The sequence below is a fragment of the Acinonyx jubatus genome, chromosome F2, assembly GCF_027475565.1.
Source record: "Acinonyx jubatus isolate Ajub_Pintada_27869175 chromosome F2, VMU_Ajub_asm_v1.0, whole genome shotgun sequence".
Classification (NCBI taxonomy): Eukaryota; Metazoa; Chordata; class Mammalia; order Carnivora; family Felidae; genus Acinonyx; species Acinonyx jubatus.
The window spans coordinates 43,875,001-43,896,768 of record NC_069394.1 but is presented as its reverse complement, the minus strand read 5'-3'; the positions used below and the strand labels follow the sequence as shown (position 1 = coordinate 43,896,768).

At 41.7% G+C, this 21,768-nt stretch overlaps 1 protein-coding gene across 6 annotated transcripts in view; it reads right to left on the bottom strand.

Annotated features, from left to right (window-relative positions):
- RUNX1T1 (RUNX1 partner transcriptional co-repressor 1) overlaps nucleotides 1-21,768 on the bottom strand; it is a 142,434-nt gene that overhangs the window by 28,227 nt on the left and 92,439 nt on the right. For 5 of the 6 annotated variants that reach the window (XM_027064245.2, XM_027064247.2, XM_053208549.1 and 2 more), the window contains 3 exons: nucleotides 10,014-10,264; nucleotides 4,897-4,982; nucleotides 4,133-4,334 (listed from right to left, as the gene is read on the bottom strand). In XM_027064245.2, the coding sequence (XP_026920046.1) occupies nucleotides 4,133-4,334; nucleotides 4,897-4,982; nucleotides 10,014-10,264 (539 nt within the window). The remainder of the gene's footprint in view (nucleotides 1-4,132; nucleotides 4,335-4,896; nucleotides 4,983-10,013; nucleotides 10,265-21,768) is intronic. The other variant, XM_053208551.1, reaches the window with a different exon arrangement.

The following is a 21,768-nucleotide window of genomic DNA, read 5'->3' as shown; positions in this document are numbered from 1 at the left end:
CCTACTTATTATTTTTAAGGATAATAAATTCCAAAGCTTCAATATTGTGTCCCAGAAGCCCAAACCAAACCTAGAAGCCAGAACTACACTAGGATTTCTGTTTTTAACAATAAAAATACCCAGCGCTTGAGGAGGTAATCATCTTTGTTTTTAAAAGATGGGAATATTTAACTAATACTCCCATCTTTTTTAACCCAACACACTTAAATACAGTAGGCGCTTTCCTTAGGAGCTGAGCTGAATGGTCTTGAAATGAATTTCATGGTGTGGTTTAAAGGAATCAATACAAGTGTATAAAACACTAAACTTTTATATGCAGATATACTCTGAATAACGTGTTGTGGTTTTTATAATCTGATGGTAAGAAAAGATGTATTTCTTTGGTTGGGAGAAAACTATTTTTCTATAGCCTTGTATTATGAAGTAGGGCCTCAAAGGTACAACATATTTACTGAGTCTAAAACAGAATTCCCCTTTTCTAGTTTTTCTGCTTGTTAAATAAAGCAGCTACCTAAAAACTGGAGATATTTCCAGAATGAAAAAATACCTAAGAATCTACTCTAATTTTATAATCTTGCATACGAAGCAAAAACACTATCCCACCACTATCCTTTAAAGTACTTTTTGAGGGGCGCCTGGGTGACTTGGTCGGTTAAGCGTCCGATTTCAGCTCAGGTCATGATCTCACGGTCCGTGAGTTCGAGCCCCGCGTCGGGCTCTGGGCTGACCGCTCAGAGCCTGGAGCCTGTTTCAGATTCTGTGTCTCCCTCTCTCTCTGCCCCTCCCCCGTTCATGCTCTGTCTCTCTCTGTCCCAAAAATAAATAAACGTTGGAAAAAAAAAAAATTCAAAAGCAATTCTATTTCAGTGATTGTATCCGTCAATTCTGATGGCATTAACTCGCTCTTCAGTGAAATTCACAACGTAACAAAACTTCAGTGTACAAAGAACAAGTCATACTTTGAAAACAGAGACAACTGGGTTAAGAATTAGCTTTCTAACTTGAGTACTTGAATATTTGGAGTTTTTCCTGGAAAGTGAAGAGTTAACAACAAAAATAACACAAATCTCATCTCTAGGGGAAAAAAAAAAACCCAATTATTTTGAAGAGTCCTTCAAGATATCAACCTGATTTTGACTTAAAGAGTAGAAATAACATCACAGGTTCAGTATGTACTCAATTTTTAAATTTGTTCAAGAGGCTATTCAAAATGGCCTTCATTTAATATATGGGGAAAATTCCCGAAATTTAATTGGTAATAGATTAATCATGCTCTCTTACTAATCCCTCACACTGACTTAACACTATGGCTGTATTTCGAAAGTGAGCACGGGAGTCAGTAAATATAACACAGCGGTCATGGAGGTTATGTTCTCTGTCCAGTCCCCTCCAAATGCAGTTTAAAAATGTTCAGAACGTTTGTGTGTGACTAAACACTGCCAGTGTTTCCAAGCTAGGGAGGTAACCAAGGAAATATTTGGAACTAAAGATAATCTCCTATATTATCATTCTGAAGTTCTGCAGGTCTCATTTGACCTTGGAAGCAGCTACAGAACTGAGAGAATCAGTCTAAAAGAAACATGTGTACCGTTACTGTAGGATATGGAAATCTACGAGTACGTGAAGATATAGACATACCCATAGCTCTTATCTATACACACACATACGCCACTCCACACTTTCCAGAAGCAGAAAATAGACTCATCAACCAGTAATCTCTGATCCTCTGTTTACACATCTATACATTCAACTCTAAAACCTAGGAGAGAACCTTAGGAAGCGCCTAATGTGAATGCCTGTGGTCCATGTTTACAAACCACCGGCTGTCTTAGAGCCACAGCCCAGCCCCACGAAAACAAAACTGAAAGAGTTCAAGGCTAAGAAAGGACGCACAACGAAATAACATGCGGGATGCTTAAACTTGCACATCGTGTGGCTCTTGACAAGTTAACCTCTAAAGTTGTGATGGTTTCTTGAAAGGCAATCTAGGGTTCTGTGTCCCTAAGGGGCATGACTGTTTGTTAAAAGAAAACAGTCAGAGTCCAAACAAAGAAAGCAAATGCTTGTAGCCTTTGAATAATACCATCCACAAAAGCTTAATGTCAAAGCAACCTCGTATTACCAAAACTATGAGTTCATGAAGCATCACAGGAAATAATTTAATTTATGTACTCCTAAGAAGTTTTGAAACCAACTTTATTCTTTTAATTAGCAGGGAAACTAAACCCAGCTTCCTGGAGAATACACAATTGCATCACCCAAATGTGGATGCAATAAGGGTGACAATCGAATGCATTCTAGATTCTGCGTGCTGAAAATAACACACGTAGGCATTAAGTCCTATCAGTTTCTGAACTTTTTCTTTTACAGTAGGTAGCAGATAATACTCGTCTTGTCAGTTCAGGGAACCAACCTGACGTGGCATCTGATACGAGGCCCCCAGCTACAGCCCCGCCTATCTTTCTAATAGACTAAAAGTTCCTCAAGGGAAGGAAAGAAGAATTTCCTTTATCTCACTGCCTAGCACAATGCCTGGCACACAATAAACATTCGAGAAGTAAGTACTGACTCAACGAATCTGTTCAATAAAGCAGGTTAAACTGAACACTTCTACTCCTAAACTTGTATTTACTTTAAGGTTCTCAATTTTTGCCTATACTGGATGTTTACAAATATCTTCCTTATTTGCCCTGAAAACGCCTATCACGATTAGCCAATTTTTTATTCGTAATAAGACAAAGAAAACGAGGATGTTTACCCAGCTCGGCTCTAAATAGTTTTATGTGGACCATCGTTGGTTCAAATTAAAATGAAACCTGTTTTCATTGCTTGCCTTAACAAAACCTAATACATGCACATTTGTCTTTAAAACACACTTTAGAATAACGCCCAGAGGGTAAAGTAAGTGACTTGGAGTCTTTCTTACTCTAACACTTATTACGGTAATGGGCATTCAGCATTCAGCGACCAGTAGCAATCCACAAGCCTAAGCACAAAGGAAACGTTACTGCCTAAGGAATAATTTTAATAAAAAAGATACTATGATCCACAGCCACTACATACAAGTTTTTAATTTTTGAGAATCAGCCATGGGCAATAAATGAGGCCAAAGTCATGAGCCTGATCAGCACGTGTATGTCATTAGTTTCGTTTGTGGCACGAACTGGACTGTGCCCTAACCTGAGTTAGCTGACAGGTATGTAGCTAAGCAAGGAGGAAAACGAAATGACAGAACACGGATCAACACACATCCATCACCACTAAGTTTACTCAGATGGAACACACGTGTCGTGGCCAGCAGTGTAAACGGTGACATCTTGTTATTAATTGTAAGGCAAAAGTTCACAGGCCACTCAAAAGTTCTCCTGGGCTCAGGATTTTTCCATATATCTGTGACGGTATTCTATTTATAACCCCAACAATACTCACATATTAATATAAAATACGACCACATGTTGAGTATCCAACTTCTAAAGCATGGCTATAGAACTGTATAGAACTAGAATTCATGAAGAATTTACGTGAGCTTAAGTCAAGGTCAAGTCACTGGACAACAGTGCCACCTTCGTTACTAATTTGCAAGTGGCAGTGGGGAAACTACAGAACTAACAGGTGTCTCTTCCTGCTTAAGTGTTTTATTAAAATAAAAGAGCTAGAAAACAAAGTTATCTCAGAGGCTGTGTCTTGAATGAAAAATCAGACACCATGTGTCTCAAATACCGTGTGCAGCGGCAGAATTCAGGGCCCCGGAGGGCTTACTAGAAGCTACAGAGGCTTGGGGCCCGCTCCTTGAGATTTTGTTCTTGCAGACTGGAGACAGGGTCCAAAGAGCTGTGCTATGAAGAGGCACACGTGCGAGTGATGCGGATGACATTCTGGTCTGGCTTTGAAGCTCTGCCCTAAGCCCAACGGGACCCTGGGAAAGGAGGTTAAGTTTTGTGACCCGCTCTGTAGAAGCCAATGTGCGCCCGGCTTCCTAACGGAGAGATGAGGCCTATCTGGGGATGTCAAGTGTTTATCGTTCTAGAATGCCCCGCACATCCTTTATTTTTGAAAAGACAGATTAAATATGCAACCAGCATTAAGACAGTAAGCAGTGTCTGTTCAGTAGGTCCATCCAAAGAAAAGGTACCTAATGCGACTGGGTCTGGGTTGACAGGACTCTGCTGCCTTGAGTGGCTGCTGCTGCCACCGCCACCCTTTTTCAAGTCCTCGGCGTCACTGTAGCGCCGGATCCAGTAATTCAGCTCCTCCCGGTCTGCTTCCTGACATCGCCTTAGTACAGTGAGAGATCGTCGTGTTTTCTCCACCATGTCCATTATGCAGTTTAACAGCTGTGTGAGAAACGGGGCACAGGGGAAGAACACAGCAATCACCACAACGCAAAAGACTCTGGTGGGCAGCGAAACAAACTCTTTTAGGACGATGAAGGATGTGATTTTATTCCTGAAGGCTTCAGTCTAGTATCTTCAAAGGTCAGATTTGAAACGGAGACCCAACAGATGAGTAAACTCAATGGGAATGAGAGTGAAATGTGGGAGGCGTGAACATGACTCACGACAGAGATTTCAGCTGAAGACACACAGCCAACTTCCAAATACTAATCCCATTACTGTATAAACTAAATGACCCGTTTGCGATAAAACAGGAACCCACTGATCTGGCCTTGAGGACTCCTTTCCACGACCTCACATCTCTCTTACGTTAGCGGCTTTGTTATCAACGTAGAAATCAAATCTAGGATTTGATTTCAAATGTTCCCACTCATTAGGTTTCTCAAGGATAGCACAAAACACAATACCCTCAAAGCATCTCCAACATTTCTATTTTATCATAGAACCCCACTCCAGTTCTTTTCAAGACATATTTTAACCTAAATGATTACCGACATCTTACATGGTCAAGATGTTTCCATTCCTCTGCCCATTCTCTGTCTGTTAGTCTGTGATCAATCATTTCTTCTTGACGTGTGCCATGCAACCCTATGAATGTACAGAAGAAGGCTGAATCACCCTAAAGCATTCGGGACATAATCCATATGCACACAGGCACTTAGCAAAGACTAAACTAAATGATGTGAAAATACATTCGATTCTGGATGGAGACACAAGTCATATTCAGATTCACAATTACCGAATGGGTTCTTCATTGAGTGATAAAATGCTAAAACTAAAAGGAATTTTAGAGGTCATCTGGTCAGAACGCTTTCCTTTACATATGAAGAGATGCGGAGTAAAGTGACACCGTGCGCTGAGTCCATTATCCATAGAATGTTCCCAAAGTGAAAAATATAAATATATCCTCTTAACAAATACAAGAAACCACAAGCGGACATTAAGTGGTTTCAAAGTGTAGCTTTCTAGCATTAAAAATAAAGATAGCACAAATCACTTTACGTGGACAGGGTTATGCTTTCTTAAAACAAGCATGGTAAAATTTCTCCGCATTTCAGCATGGGTAAAGGAACACAAACCTGTTGCGTAGACGTCCATGATGAAATTGGGCTGGCACAAGGTGAAAGCAACGTATACTCACTCAATTTACCAAAACATTAACGAAAAGAAATAAATTGGACATCCTTTATGAAAAAATTCAACACACCAGACCTAAGTTTGGACAAATGTCTCGCATCCAAGCCAAGAAGCTGAAAATCCCAATTTGTAATCTCTAGCGTTAAGTATTAATGCTCTTTGACATCAGAGTTAAGGTACAACCCAAACATGTCACCTGGAAACGTGCACCAAGTGAGTACCGACGGCAGTGAATGTGAGCAATCAGGTAGGAGGCTCATCAAAACGGAAAATAAATGTGTCTCACTGAGAGAACAGGGTGGAAGGCTGTGATCAGAGACCCCCGGAAACATGTTGCTCCTCCTACAAATCCATCATGGATGAAACAGCTTATTGTCCACTACAAAGGAAAGGCATTGGACTATGGCAATGTTTTCCATTTTAAATGATTCAAACTCCTTTTGGGTTAGCACTTCGCACACTGTTACTCTGAACAGCAGATTAAGTGTAGTGTGGTTTGGTCTTCTGGGCATCCAGGCTCCTTCTCAAGAGGACATTGTGTAGGAGTTAAAGGACAGGAAGAGTTAGGAGATGTTACACTTCATTTTCTGTGAAATCAGAGTGGTTAGAAGTCCCCTCTTTTACCTGATTTAGAGAAATAAAGAGGATGAGTCACATGACTCTTTTTCAGCTAACCATGAAATGCGATTTAATTTATAGCTAATCGAAGTGAACAAATACAGGATAGTGCTTTCTCCAATTAAATAAAGATCTAAATATAAAACACTTCACACCATCCTTGTCTAATTAGAGCATGTTCGGAGATTCATTTTTAAAGTTAAAATTGTCAATGCCACCTATTGGTAAAAAAGTAACATTGCAAATATGTGTTAATTTGCATAATAGAAAAGACACTGGGGGAAATAATATTTAGTTATTACTCTGTTTGTTGTGACTATTTCAAGTTGAAATGTTTGCAAATATGTAATTTTTGTTGACTTATTTGTTGCTTGTGTTTTAGGGGGAAAAAAAAACACTACTGTTGAATGAGTCATCACAGAAAACAACCAGAGAGTGATGAAGATCTAAATATGGCATCGACTTTCACAATGGAAGCATCTTACTTATTTGCTTTTAAGGACCAAGAACTCCAGAGGTCTCAAAAGTTTCAAAAATTCAAGGGTGCTCGGGTGGCTCAGTTGCTTTAATGGCTAACTTAGGCTCACGTCATGATCTCATGGTTCATGAGTTCAAGCCCTGCACTGGACTCATTGCTGTCAGTGAAGAGCCCACTTTGGATCCTCTGTCCCCTTCTCTCTCTCTCTCTCTCTCTCTCTCTCTCTCTCTCTCTCAATCTCTCTCTCTCTGCCCCTCCCCCACTTGTGCTTGCTTGCTCGCTCTCTCTCTCTCTCTCTCAAAAAAATAAACATTTAAAATTTTTTTTCAAAAATTCAGCAGATCTAAACCAGTGAGGATACAAGCTCTAACACCTGGAATAATATTAATGAGCAACAAGATGTCTGTGGCTAATGAGATTCCAACATTTGTAGAATACTGCTAAGCTTCATCTCATTAAAAAAAAAAATGTACAGGGGTGCCTGGGTGGCTCAGTCGGTTGGGTGTCCGACTTCAGCTCAGGTCACGATCTCACGGTTTTTGAGTTCGAGCTCCGTGTCAGGCTCTGTGCTGATTGCTCGGAGCCTGGAGCCTGGAGCCTGGAGCCTGCGTCTCCCTCTCTCTCTGTTCCTCCCCTGCTTGCACTGTCTCTTTCTCAAAAATAAATAAAGGTTAAAAAAAATTAACAACAACAAAAAAAATGTACATTAGAAACATGTTGGACCCCAAGTACTTGGTGAGAAAATGTTATCATTTGCTGCTTCTGAACTCTGAAGGTCATTTGTTAGGTAGAATCAAATCTTTAAAAAGGAAGAACTAAGACAACTCAAAATTTTACATTTATTAATTTCTCTATTTCAGATACTTAAATATTCATTACCACAGTTTTTATTTCTATTCATAATACCACAGGGATATACTATGGGAAAATAGCTCATAATCATTAAAGAGCACATGTTCATTTGTGGGCAATTTAACAATAATGTTGAATTCTAACTGGTTCGTATAGTTCAGAAGATTTTAGCTAACTAGACTAAAACTCAAAGTTTACTTATAAACTAATGTTGCGTATAAAGGTATTTTATTAATTAAAAGATTCTAGTGAGTGTATGTCTCTACATAACAGGCATTTATAGGTCATACCAGACCAAGTATACTTTTATGACAATTTTTATATTCTCAAAATGGCAGCCTAATGTAACACCACAATTTGTTACTCGTACATCAAGATTTTATTTTACATTAACACACACTAAACTCTGCCAGACTTTAGGGATGGTTAAGTAGTTGCACATATTTATAGAGATTAGCACTATTAGTTTCATAAGCTAATATAATTAAAAGGTAAGGAACGTGGTCTGAAGAAAAATCACATAAAACCAGTGGGTACAGATAGAATTCATAAAGGAATATTTTACATTACTAGATGAAAACGTAATCATTGCACATGAGCGTAATTACTTCTGTGCTGATTACTTTATAGTGCACTGGAACTAATATTTTATATAATGGCATTTGCTGCCGCCTAAAAAAGAGGCCACTTCTTAACACCTACAAGAGTGGATATCTTGAACCGTCTCACAATGAACTGGCGACTCCACTTCTATTTAAAAATGAGCAATTATGGCTTGGGGGCAGGAAGCCCTAAGTAGATGACAGGGCCTTTGCTTAGAAGGCGGTTGTTACCACATTTGATTTGGGGGTCAAAATGTTGATCCAGATTGAGAAATAACATAACCATTTTTGAGAGCTCTTCAGAAATGGTACCTGAGAGAACACTAGACAGATTGGCTGTTACGAAAGCACAAATTGTATGCTTAGCCATTTGCCTGACACGCTATGTAAATGTAGAAATGACCGTTGTGGGGCAACAGAACTACTGGTTTACTATCTCACAACAGGGGCCTCTACTGCCCCTCTTGTCACCCTGACCCCCCCCCCCGACTTTCTGCTTTCTGAACATTTGGAGGGTTAAGTTTTGTAGAAAGCCAAAAGACCCCGATGTGGCAGCCCTACCCACTAGCAGCCTAGTGAGAAACCGAACATAAACTGTTGTTCATCACGCTATCTCTGTCTGTGGCTAAAAACTCTGCCTCTGCTATTCGAGCAGCAGACAACTGGCTGGCTGTGCTTCCCTAAGTTCCGCACCCTCAGCTCTGTGTTCTGGTTTCCCACTTAGACGTCACGCCTTGCTGTTTTCTCTATCCTGTCCACCGGGTCTACCACGTCAGGAAAGTTCATCAACAATCAGCTGACTGAAGAAGTCCCGCTGGCATGTGGTGACATGGCTGACACAGGAGATGGAAAAGGGAGAAATGATCGACTGTTGCTCTCAGTTTACAAGTAGCTCAATTCGTCAAAATGAGAATTACAAGAGCCCATGAACAGGGCTCTGACGCCGTGTGTCAAATCTTACCTTGTTCATCTTCCCTCTTATTTGTCATGGCGGACACTTGCTCTTTAGAAGGCAATGTCTCCTAAACGCTTCGCTTCAGTAGTTTTATGTAAAGAAGGAATGAACCCAGGCGGATGGAACACATATTTACCCAAACTCATTCTTTCTCTGGTACTTTGATCTATGACACAAAACTGTCAATACTAAATTCAATCACTGTCACTTTCAGGTGAAAAGAGTACCACATCATTCCTCAAAGAACACCTGTTGATTTAAGCCAGAGACATCATGCCATGTCATATTTTTCAAATACAGAATATCACACAGACTGGGAAAAGCAAACTGAACTCTGAGACTATCTGAAATAAAAGTACAGTGAAAGGAAAAAAAAACATTTTAACATTAAAAAAAAATATCTATGGCAGACAGGCTGCATATGAAATCTCTAATGTTAAACTAAAAATTCACTTTGCATTTGTTGAGGACTTAATCGAAAAAAAATTTTTTTTAATGTTTATTTTTGAGAGACAGAGAGAAAGACAGACAGAGCATGAGCGGGGGAGAGGCAGAGAGAGAAGGAGACACAGAATCTGAAGCAGGCTCCGGGCTCTGAGCTGTCAGCACAGCGCCCGACGCGGGGCTCGAACCCACAGAGTGCGAGATTGTGACCTGAGCCGAAGTCAACACTTAACTGACTGAGCCACCCAGGCGCCCCTATTATTAATGTAGATGCCCCCTTCCAAAAAAAAAAAAAAAAAAAAAAAAAAATTAGCCTGCTGCCATGAAGACTGTAAGTAACTGAGAGAGAAAGCACAGCTGTTAAAGAACATATTAATACTAGCCAAGCGTTCTGATAAAGGAGACAATAAAAAGAAAGGAAGGAGAATTTTTACCCCTATCACAGATTTCAAGCCTCAAGTTCAGTTGAGAAGTAATGAGTGAGTCTTTACGCCTCCAATCCCATAAGAAGTGAACAGATCCTTCAGTCTTACCCATAGGTCTGTTTCTGTCCCTGAGGTCCCTGTGGCTGGGGTGTCGATAGGAGTCCCTGTAGTGGTGGGCAATGGCCATATCATCCAAACGGTAATGCTGAGGTGGAGGTGGGGTGGGGTGAGGCAGGCCATTGGGCTGGTAGGACAAGCCGTTATTTGGACTGTACCGCTGGCCTGGGCTAATAGTGCATGGTCGCTTGCTTGGATGTTCTGAGTGCAAAGGCTCTCTGTCAAAGCCATTTTCTTTGGTTCTGAAGGGGGAAGAAAAGAGTTGCGTCATGTTACTCAAAAGCCAGCATAGTTCAGATACTCACATTTGAACTTATAATATAAACAGAATGCTTCTTTATTGGCCAGAAACTTTCTAAAACTCAGCTTCCCAGAAGACCTATGGGAATTCACTGAAACCCATACTGAGGCCTAAAGAATCACAAGACTGCACACATGAGAAAATGAGTCCACTCCTCAAGTTAGCAAATATCTTTTCAGTTGAAACTCAGCTGGCTGGGTCACAAGTAAGAGGAATCCCAATCTCCCTCTATGGTTAACACTTTCATTCAAAAATGAGTACCTGATTTCAAACAAATTACCCTAAAACTGAACTATCTTCGATGAAGATTCATCAAGGTAGTGTGGCATCACTCTCTTGATGAATTCTTAAAGGGAGTCTGTTCCATTTATCCAACTTGGCATCTGACTTTCATGTCAGAACATCTAAGAGCTGTGTTACCCAATACAATAGCTACATGCAGCTGTCTAAATTTCACTGGAAGCTAACTGAAATTAAGCTTAAAATTCAGTCCTTCATTAGCAGTAGCCACATTTAGGGTACTCAATCACCACCTCTGGCAACGGTATCGGACTGCACAGATACAGAACATTGCCATCATCCCAGAAAGTTCTACTGCAAAGGGCTGACCCAACTGAACGAATACAGCAAAGCCATGCCATGTCTGGGAGTCTGACATTGCCTTTGTCACCAAGATCATTCATCAGCAGTCATAAACAGCCACCTGGAAGTAAGCCCCCCTTAAAGCAGAGGAAGCTCGCCCAGAGAGCTTATGTGACCTGTCATCAGGTCTCAGGGCAAGATGGGCACACCCTGACTGTACTTCGTGATGTGATACGCAGAGCTTTGAACTTGGGTTTCAGAAGGAATACAGTCTACCAATGAGCCCTGATAACTAATCACTGCTCCTCGAGTCTCAAACAGAAATAGGGCTAAAGAAATATTTGGGGGCTGTATATATCTCTATTCTTAGAGACCCACTCAGTATATCCAGTAAGATAAGAATGATCCACATCCAACACTGACAGAAATCACAGCTCCTAAATTAATTGTTTCCTTGGTGTTTGGCTCTCCCCACAAGACCAGTACTCTGTCCTTAGGCCAGTGATAACACCTATTTTCCCAGGGAAATTTCCCCACGAGAATTCTACCAAGTCACAGTAACTGTAGATTTCCACATGCCTTTTGGTTTTAGGTGGGTGACAATAGCATAGAGACCTTTTAAGACACTTTTCCTGGTTTCCTACTGTCCAGGATACTCTGTCTGATGATACCAGAGGGATCTGCATGGAAACTAACTCAACAACAGAGATGCAGAGATTAGAGCAGTAAGATTCTATCATGAACCATCCCGTATGTCCCTTTAGGGTAGAGCCTTGGTGACAGTTTATACACACCGGTTGAGGAGGATGGAGGAGTTAGAGACAGAAGGCCCAAGCACACGGAGACCTGAAACTCTGCAGGGTTCAATGTGAAATGAATATATGCCCACTGCATGCCAAAGAAAGATGCACCGTTCTAGAGACAGGAGCCTGGGCAACGTTGGAAATGATAGCAGGGCATGGTCCTCGCAAGAGTGGCAGCGAGAAGTCTTAATGCCGCCCCATCAGAGCCTGTGTCTGAAACACATTGACTCCATACATACCGATCATCGATAACAGACTAAAATGCCCAATGTATCTCAGACATTAGCTAAATGCACTGCTTTAAAATAATTTTCAAAAGGGAAAGGGAACATTCTAGCTATCAATTTATCTTCTCAGAATATATTTATGTCATTCGAATCTGTATTTTCATATCCTCTACATTTCTAAATAACACACTTCAACATTCAATGTGCATGACCAGCATTTGGAAAATACTGAAGACTATTAGTAGCTACGAACATAATGCTAACACAGCACCTACCTTACCGGCAGGGTGGTGTAGTGGAAAGAGCACTGGACTGGGAATCAAGAGACCTGAGATCTAGTCCTGGCTCTTCCACGACTAGCTGTGTGACCTTGGGCAAGCCACTTAACCTCTCTGGACCTCAGTTTGCTCATCTGTAAAATGAAAGGGTTGGACTAGATCAGTGGTTTTCAAACTGTGCCACCTGAGGTGCTTTTAAGGGATTCTGCAGGTAATGAAGAACTTTTCCCCCAAACAATCAAGATTTTAAGGGCCAGAGGAAACCCCTTATTCTTATCTGTTTTACCAGTTGGGGTTCCACCTAAGGTTCCATTTTAAAGGAAAAAGTCTGCTGCTAATATCAAGTTTGAAAACCACTGGACTAGATGATTTCTGAGGTCATTGCTAGCTTGAAAACCCTGCAATTCAATTATTCCGTTTACATCTACATGTCACTTATGCCATCAGGGTCATGATCAAAACACACAGGGCTAACGGTCCTCTGGCCCGATGGTGTCAAAGTCAACCACATTAGCCGACAGAGAACTTCTCTGTTCTTTGCTTTGGACAATTTGTAAATATTTGTAGCTGATTTTTGGCGCAAAAATAAAAACTATCCTCTAAATACCTTGTAGCAGCCCCTGTCGAATTTCTAAATACACAAATATCTCTGACTCAGCTGTCAAACCACACAACTTACTGGTTTTGTCTCTCCTGGTTCAATGATAACAGCAACACACAATACTGGAAGAATTCTTATAATTTTCCAAGTGGTTGGATATGTTATGTACTTGAACCCTCAGATCAGCTGTCTAATCAGTGCTGTTACTTCGATGACCTATTATTATGAAAAACGAAGCTTTCCCCCCCTAAACATTAGTTTCTACATTAGCAGAACAGATGCATTAGTATCTAAGAAGCAAGGCTAGGTCCTGAGTCTATCCTATCATTTCTATCAGGTCCCTGCTGTCCTATCCTGGGTCCCAGGACTTTGCTAGCCTATTGAAACAATAAAGCTCATCGCCTCACAAAGTTGGCTATATTTTACCAGCAAAGCATGAAAACATTCACGGCTCACAGAAACAAAGCTATGAAGAAGTCTCCCCGGTGCTTCCACAAATCACCATGTCCAGTTACAAGGGCAACCCTATTCAAAGGATGTATGTCCAGAAAGGTAACTAAAACATCTGAAGCGCTATTTGCCGTCTTCTTAGAAATGCCTACAACTGTCTCCACCTCATTTGCTTGAGCAAATTCCAAATTAGCCCTTTATATGTTGCCCTTTCAAAGCGTATCGGGCTGAACTAACAAACTGTCCCATCGCTTTTCATTGTCTCATCCCAGCATACTCTTGAAATAACTCAAATTCGAGTGGGAAGTCTGTCACGTCTCAGAGATTTCCAGGAGGCATTTTTCTTGTTTGTTTGTTTTTTAAATCAGCCTGAGAATATTCCATCTCCCCAGCAGAAATTCTCCTGAACATAACCCAACTACTTTAACATTTAGATCCCAATCATTCCTCTCTCAAGAGTCTGATGACCCTAAGAATAGAGGGCCATTCAGGACTCAGCTGTGTGACCTTGGGAAAGTTACCATTCTGGCTTCAGTTTCCTGTCCAATAAAATGGGACCAAAGGCAAACAATATGTGTTAAAACACACACACACACACACCCCAAAACTTAAGAGGTGACCTAATTTACATTTTACCGCATCTCAGGCTGTGTTTTCCCCCCAGCTCCTCAGTAATAAAGGCTGTGAACCATTTTAGAAAAAACAACAACATATTTTTCAAACATTTTCCTCTACATAAAGTATTTCAAAACTTATGATTGACTAGTGTGCGCTGATAATCCCTATTTATATAGAACAGTGTAACATTCAAGGAAATGAGGGAAACGGAAAAAGTTACTATAAAATCATGACAGACAGAATGAGAGGACCAATCTCCTACATGACTCGAACAGGCATTTTTTTTTTTTTCCTCAAAAAAAAAAAAATGTGGTGGAAAATATCACTATGAAGATTGCTGTTCTAGAGAGATGCAAATCTGGACAGCATAATAGGCGATAGAATGGCAAGGAAAAAAAACTTACAAATTCTAACCTCAGTGCTATTGCAAATCAATACCCGCGCTGGGTCCTCACTTTGAGTTACCGCAGGTATTTCAAACAGGACGTGTCCAAACTGACCTCATCCTTCTCTGGTACCTCCTGTGCTGGTCAATTTTGCCACCTTCTACCTAGTCGCCCAAGCAGAAATTTGGAAGTCCTGCTACAACTTTCCTCTCCTAATCAAGTGCGGCCAAGGGCTTGACTCTCTGGCACAGACCCCCCTGCCCTACCCCAGGACACCTCATCTCGGGCTGCTCCCACCACTGTCTCCCTCAACCAGCATCTCAGCCAGAGCCAGGGCTAAGATGCCAGCAGACTGTCACAATCAAAACATACGCATGTATTTTTCTATTTCAGAAGTGCACACTTAAATCTCAGGAGGTAAACAGTTGTATGATCAAGAAGCCCAAAGACATTAATAACTTAAATACATCTTCCTTCCCTTTCCGAACACGTGTGACTTGTTAAGGTTCCCAGAGACTAACCGGACGCTGAACCAAAGTGGAGGGTTATCATTCCTGACATCCTATTTTCAGAACACAAATCAGCCAAAGGTCTCTTCAGGAATTGTTAGGAACTAGGTGAGTTTAGGTAAAAATTTTACAGAACACCTTTCCACTGGTGTTGAGTAATGTATCTGAAATGAAATATATTAACAAATTACCCTGCCTCCTTAAAAGGAAAATCCAAGCTAATTCTTCATGACACCCCAGGGTGGTTTCAACGTTCTTGCCATCTCCCTGGAGGAAGATGGGGAAGCACAGAGAGCTGGATGACACAGGACCATCACCGCTGGGCCATATGGCAAGGAGCGACTTCGTCTCTCCACGGCTAAGGCAGCACCCAGGAGACAGCTTCCTGAGCAGTATGCTAATACTTTCAGGAGTGAATAAGATGCAGGTGGGCGTTTGCCACTCCAGACAGACACCCACCACGCCTGGATCTTCAAAGATTACAATCTGCGGGTTCGCAGAGCCATCTGAGTCTTGCCTCCCGTGTCTCCTAAAGCTTGCCACCTGCTCAGCAGCTGGGGTACTTGCTGCTGGCTGTCCCTGTGCCTTTCCTAATTTCTGGCCACTGCAAGGTACTCACGTTCTCCTGCTCCTGACCTGTCTCTGCAACTGTGCTTTCTTACGCTCTCATCTAGAAATTCCAACTGGAGCCCTCCAGTTTTTTCCCCGTCAGTGAACCAGTCATGGCATTTTGTCCCTGGGCTACTCATGGCGATTTTCATGGTTGTGGCTGTTTCAGATAGGTGTCTTTTAAAACAGGAGAAAGCAAGAAAGTAAGAAAGCAAGCAAGCAAGATTCTTGAGCGAGAGCCCATTTGGTATACTCCTGGAAATGACGGCATTCAGCTTAACTTTCTTTGTTCCAGTAGTGCTGGCGTTGTTGTTGTTACGTGTGTTGTGCGTGTGGCGCTTTCCTTTGTTTCGGTTCAGACATCTAGTGTGTGTAATGCGGCTGTCCTAAGCTTCAGTGGGAATACAAAGATGACCAAAACACACCTCACGATCCCCCCAATACCCTCCTCATATGATTACCTCTCAGTACTAGACTTATCTGGAAGCGTGCTGGCAAGAAATAAACACAATTTCATCAGCGATACAAGGCTCCTATACGTCCATGCAGGACCTGAATTTGGCAGGTAGCATAAAAATAGTACAAGAGGGGACTGGGCTGTTAGGAATAAAGATCACTCCACGATGACACTCGAAAGAGGGGAGGCTATGGAGAGGGCTTCAGATTTTGGCACCGCTGATTGCTGGAACTTAGAAAGCTTAACCCCTATGAGCCTCAGTGTTTTCATCCACAAAGTGAGAATGGCGGTCTCAGGGCTACTAAGAGGGCTATCTGAAAAACTCCGCGTGCGGAGCCCAGCACGCATTTGGCATTCAATAACTTAACCAAGTCACTTTGTGTTCAAGGTGGGGCATGCAGTGGCTGGTGGTAGAAGAAACGTAGCTATAAGAGCATGGGTGTTTGAGTCAGAGGAGGAAGGATCAGAATCCCATCAGTGCCTCTTACAAGCCATGTAACCTCAAGCCCATTCTCCAGCCTGCCTGTACACCGGAGGACTGTCAGAGTAAGTGCCCTACGGTAGTCCCCCCCTCTCTGCGGTTTCCCAGCTCCCATGGTCAACCGCAGTCCTGGAGCAGATGACCCTCCTTCTAACGAATCATCTGAAGGCCTGTTATCATAGCCTGATGTGACATCGCGATGCCCACGTCATCCATGTCACTTCATCTCATCACGTGGGCATTCTTTCATCCCACCTCATCACAGGAAGGGTGAGTAAGATATTCTGAGACCACGTTCACACAAACTTTTATTACAGCGTGTTGTTACAACTGTTCTATATTATTCACGTGGCTGCTGATCTCTTACTGTGCCTAATTTGTAAATCCAACTTTATCGCAGGTATGTCCGTAGAGGAAAAAACATAGTATACAGAGTGGTTTTAGGCATCCGCTGCGGGGGGCTGCTTGGAACGTATGCCCACGGATGGCGGGGGCCTACTATGTATTAATATGTCGGTTATTTAGCGTGAGGACTGGCACATCTTAAGTGCTCAGGAAAATAGTAACCATTTTTTTAAGTTTATTTTTGAGACAGAGATACAGAGAGATAAGGAGAGAGATTGAGCTTGTGAGCAGTGGAGGGGCAGAGGGAGAGGGAGAGAGAGAGGGAGAGAGAGAATCCCAAGGAGGCTCCAGCGCTCTCAGTGCAGAGCCTGACGTGAGGCTGGACACCACGAACCATGAGATCACGACCTAAGCCAAAACCAAGAGTCGGACGCTTAACCACCTAAGCCACCTAGACACTCCAAACGGTAGCCATTTTTAGTAGTTATGATCGGGAAGCCTTCATTCAAATAGTAGATACTGACTTAGCCTATAACGTATGGATAGAATGATGACATACAAGAACCAAGGAAAAGGGCAGAAATCCCCAGAACACAGACTCAAGCATCAGGAGTATTCAGCAGGGCTAGACCCTAGGAGAGCAGCAAGAAGCAAGGCTGGCAAGTTCATGCTGAGGTTGGTGTGGAGAGACCAAAACATCCCCTACAACCATGCGAGTCTTCTTATCACGTAAATGCAACTTGATCCTATTTCACTAGAAACCTTCACAATTGATCTGACTATATAAAAAAAAGTCACCTCTAGAAGAAGGACTACTCACTTCATGCAACTCAAGACTGCGTGAAAGATGTGACACGAAACAAGAATGCACGAATGTAACATAAATTCCCTACATTTTGTCATAGACAACTGAGTGCAAAAGACGATACGAACTTAATTCTTACTTGCATCATCAGTTAATCCTACCACTCCCTGTAAAGTGTATCTACCTTTCCTTTCTAGAAAGACAAAAACATCGAAACCTCACTTATTCTGCAGAAATGGAAAAATGGGCCTCGTAGGTTCAGCTGGCATGTGCTGTGATGACCCATCTTAACATTCAACCAACACGGTTTCAAAACGACTGCCTTCTGACCCTCCCACCTTCAGTATTTTTTAACTTACTCATTAAGTCAGGAAACCTGGCTGACTGTGGATCCTGTCCCTGAAAAGATTTATAACCCCCCAGATTATACTATCACATTTACCCACTTGGGCAGTTACACGGCAGAAATGAGTAAAGGGGGAAAGTAAGGGGGGGGGCACCCAATTTCTCGTTGAGCTTATTTAGACTGCATATTAAAACATAATTTGTGGAACTGCGAGATTTCAGGTATGTAAGTATGCTGGGTTTGCCACTAAGAAGCTTTGTGACTTTAGGCAAGTTCTTTGGGCCTTCGTTTCCTCGAGCCTAAAGAGAAAGGGTTGGCCTGGTAGATCCCAAAGATCCCTCCCCGCTGACAAGCTGCAGAATTCTAAAGGTCAAACAAGTCTTTGTAGAAAATAATATTTAATTATTGAGGGAGGAGGAAATATATAATAGTGCAACTACGTGGCCTACATAATAAAGTCTTGATGTGTTAAGGTGAGAACGATTTAAAGCATAGTTAAATTAAAATGATGGCCTAGAAGAAGAGGATTAATATTTAACACTGATCATTTGAAATAGTAAGGGGTGGAGGTGGAACTCGTGTTACCCATACAAACCCAAAGATCATTCAGCTGGATTCCTTAAGCAAGAAAGATTACCTGAGTCAGAAGATCAGCATGAACAGGTGTGAACACAGTATTAAAAAGACACATTATGACCCAAAGCTGCGATATCAAAGCTGTGAGCAAAGAAAGGTAGCAATGATAATTAACGGAACACAGGGTTTTTTTTTTCACCCTAAAGTTTTTTTAACCATTTTGCAGTCTCAAAGGAATGCAGCCTTGTCTAATTGTTCTTTCCCTCCTCACCCCATATGAAAGTGTGAGTGGCTTCATGACTCTCATGGTGAGAAGTTTTAAAGAGTGCCCTTCTAGTCTTATCTTTGAAAGTGGTCACTTTGGGGGCACCTGGGTGGCTCGGTCGGTTAGGTGTCCGACTTCGGCTCAGGTCATGATCTCATGGTCCGTGAGCTCGAGCCCCGCGTCGGGCTCTGTGCTGACAGCTCAGAGCCCGGAGCCTGTTTCAGATTCTGTGTCTCCCTCTCTCTCTGCCCCTCCCCTGTTCGTGCTCTGTCTCTCTCTGTCTCAAAATAAATAAACGTTAAAAAAAAGAAAAGAAAGTGGTCACTTTGTGTAATCAGTGCAAGGAAGGTCCCCATCCCCTTCGTCATCTTCTTCCTTCACAGAGTGACAAAATAAAGGTCTACCGTAACCAATCAACTTTTAAATGTCAACGAAGAGTAGAAATCAGAATTTTCCATTTACTTTCCTCAGCATTTTAAATAATGGCATGATTTTAAAACGAAAATTGTCTTTTTCTAAGTCAGGTTGTACACTATTCTACCACAGACCTACCAACGCAGTATAGTTGTTCAGAAAATTCACCCTGGAGATATTTTAAAAAGGAGGTTGACTAGATTTCAGGTTTGTTTTTGTTTTTTTTTGACAGAAAAAAAAATTTCATAGATTCCCCCAGAGTGTTCATTTCTCTGTAAATAACAATAATGTTTAAGAAAAGAAGAAAAAATAACCAGTGGCAATCACATTTAAGGATGAGAAGAAAGTTACATTTGCCAAAACCCATCCCTGAAATTCACGATGACTGTTCAGTGGATTAAATCTGCAATCGTCACAGAATTTGAGCCCCTAAAGTTGTAAACAAAATATAGAGCGCTCTTTTGTTCGTGACATGTCATGAACAAATTACCAAAATGTGTTTTCTCCTCAGGTGTCAGTTTTTCCCTCTTTTAGTGACTGATGGTTCCCAGTGTTATTACAGAAACAGATTGATCTTTTTAATGAGCCAGTTTAATAGACTCCAAAATCTCACCGTGGCTGCTCATCCATGTCAGACCATATGCACCAACAAAACATTCAGTAAAACAAAAAAAGCTCTGCTGTCAGCTCCATACTCTATAAAATTTCATATAGTAGATCTGGATATACAGATAAATAACCGGAGAAGAGGAAAATGCATATGCAAACAAGATGCAGAAAATATATGCAAAAAAATACTGTAGAGACCCATATTTTCTTGGCTCTGATCACATTCCCACAAGATACAAATGTATTTACACAACATGTTCTCATTACCCATCCTCCTAAGTCTAAGGAAAGCCACTTGCCATCCTTCCATTAAAACACACACTTCGGGGTCCCACTTGCAAAAGAATGTTCCAGCCCAAGAGCAACTGTGTGAATTCTGACGCCAGCAACTCTCGATGAATAACCGAAGGGAGAATAAGCCTGGAGGCTCTTTTAAGAAAGTTCTACTTGATCGCATGCAAACATGCATGCACATACAGCTACAGATCACCAAAACAAAAATGCTGATTATCTGTGGAACTTAAAGGAAGTTTCCGTATCAGTGTTAGCACACTGCTCAAGGCTCACCTCAGCGTCGTCTGAGCAAAGTCTGCAGGCACAACACCTTCAAATAGAAAACACTGGAAAGAAAACCAGTGGGGCAAGGGCAGGGAATATAGAGAAGGAAATGAAACTGTTTTGTCTGCTAGTCAGCAATTGGGGTTTCTAGAACAGGTGGTGTCCACTTCCAACTTTGCCCTATAGGATTATCTTTACCTTTATGGCAGCCATCTCAACCTTTCCCTGGTATCCGAGCGTCCACTCAAATGTTTTCTTCCCAAGTGTCCATCTACTCTCTCCCTAATTCTTTGATATGATCCTAGAAAAATGGAGCCTGAACATCTCCATACCTGCACATAGCACTGATTTCCTGCAGGGTAAATGGGTTAGAATCAGAGTAAGGTACCTGTGAATCATCTGTTCTCGGGCTGGCTCTTGGTTTTCAGTATCATGTGGACACCACTCAGACACCTGGATTAAGCGGCTCCCTTTAAAAGCTAAAGTACCAAATGCTGCAGTACGACTGAGGAAATACGGCTTGCAAAGACGAGAAAGCAGCACTGCAGGCAGGTCATGTATGGAGGTGGGTCTACGGCAGTCAGATGTAAACTAACGTTTAACCTTTTGCCTTAGGATTTTAAACCACTAAAGGGTCCTACGTCGAGAGGAGAAAAATTCCAGAGACTGTAGCATAAAAACTGCTTAACAGAGGATTATGTAATAACTGTATGTAAACTGGCCGGCTTTTAATAACATCCTGATTTGCAAAGCAGCTAATACATTTAAGGGTAGCTAAGTCGGTCACAGATAGATGTCTCTGAGTAGCTCCAAGGATCATAAGCTCCTATGAATCTGGAACATAATTGTGCCAGAACGTTAACCCCCTCAAAGGCTGTCACATTCATGCCTGATGAAATGCAGAAAGAGAGAATGGGTAAGTAGAGAAAGGAGACAAATCACGTGACAAACACATTTCTGAATACAGTTTCCTTTGGATACAGTTCCATATTTTTACAAATACTATGCAGGATGCTGCTAATAAGGCTTCATACTCCTCTATTAGAAAATATTTATATAGGAGAATGAGGTCCTCAAGAAAATTATTTTAACAGGCACATGAGAAATTTCATGGCAACGCCTTATTCAACAACCACTTTGTAGGGCTGAATGGAAAAGGGGCTTCGTTTTACAGTTCTTAGAATTCTCAGGTGCGAGAGCAGAGTGTCTGATGGAATGAATATTGGCTGATAAACTATTCAGCAAAAAATGCCATCTATTAATCCTATTAACTTAACGCCTATCTTCACTCAGTTCATCTAGCTTCCCAGAAGTTTTCTCGTAACTCAAATAAACCCCAAATGAAAAAGCTATTGCATTGTGTTTATTGAGCAACGCCTAAAGGCCAGCCTTCAAATCCACTGTGTTCTGAGAAAACCTGGAACGGCAAATTTCCTAACACTGGAGGGCAAAATATGTGGTCGGGTTGAATTATCTAATAAATAAGAATCTCAGTCTCGACTGTATGCCTAAGGACCATCAGTGGC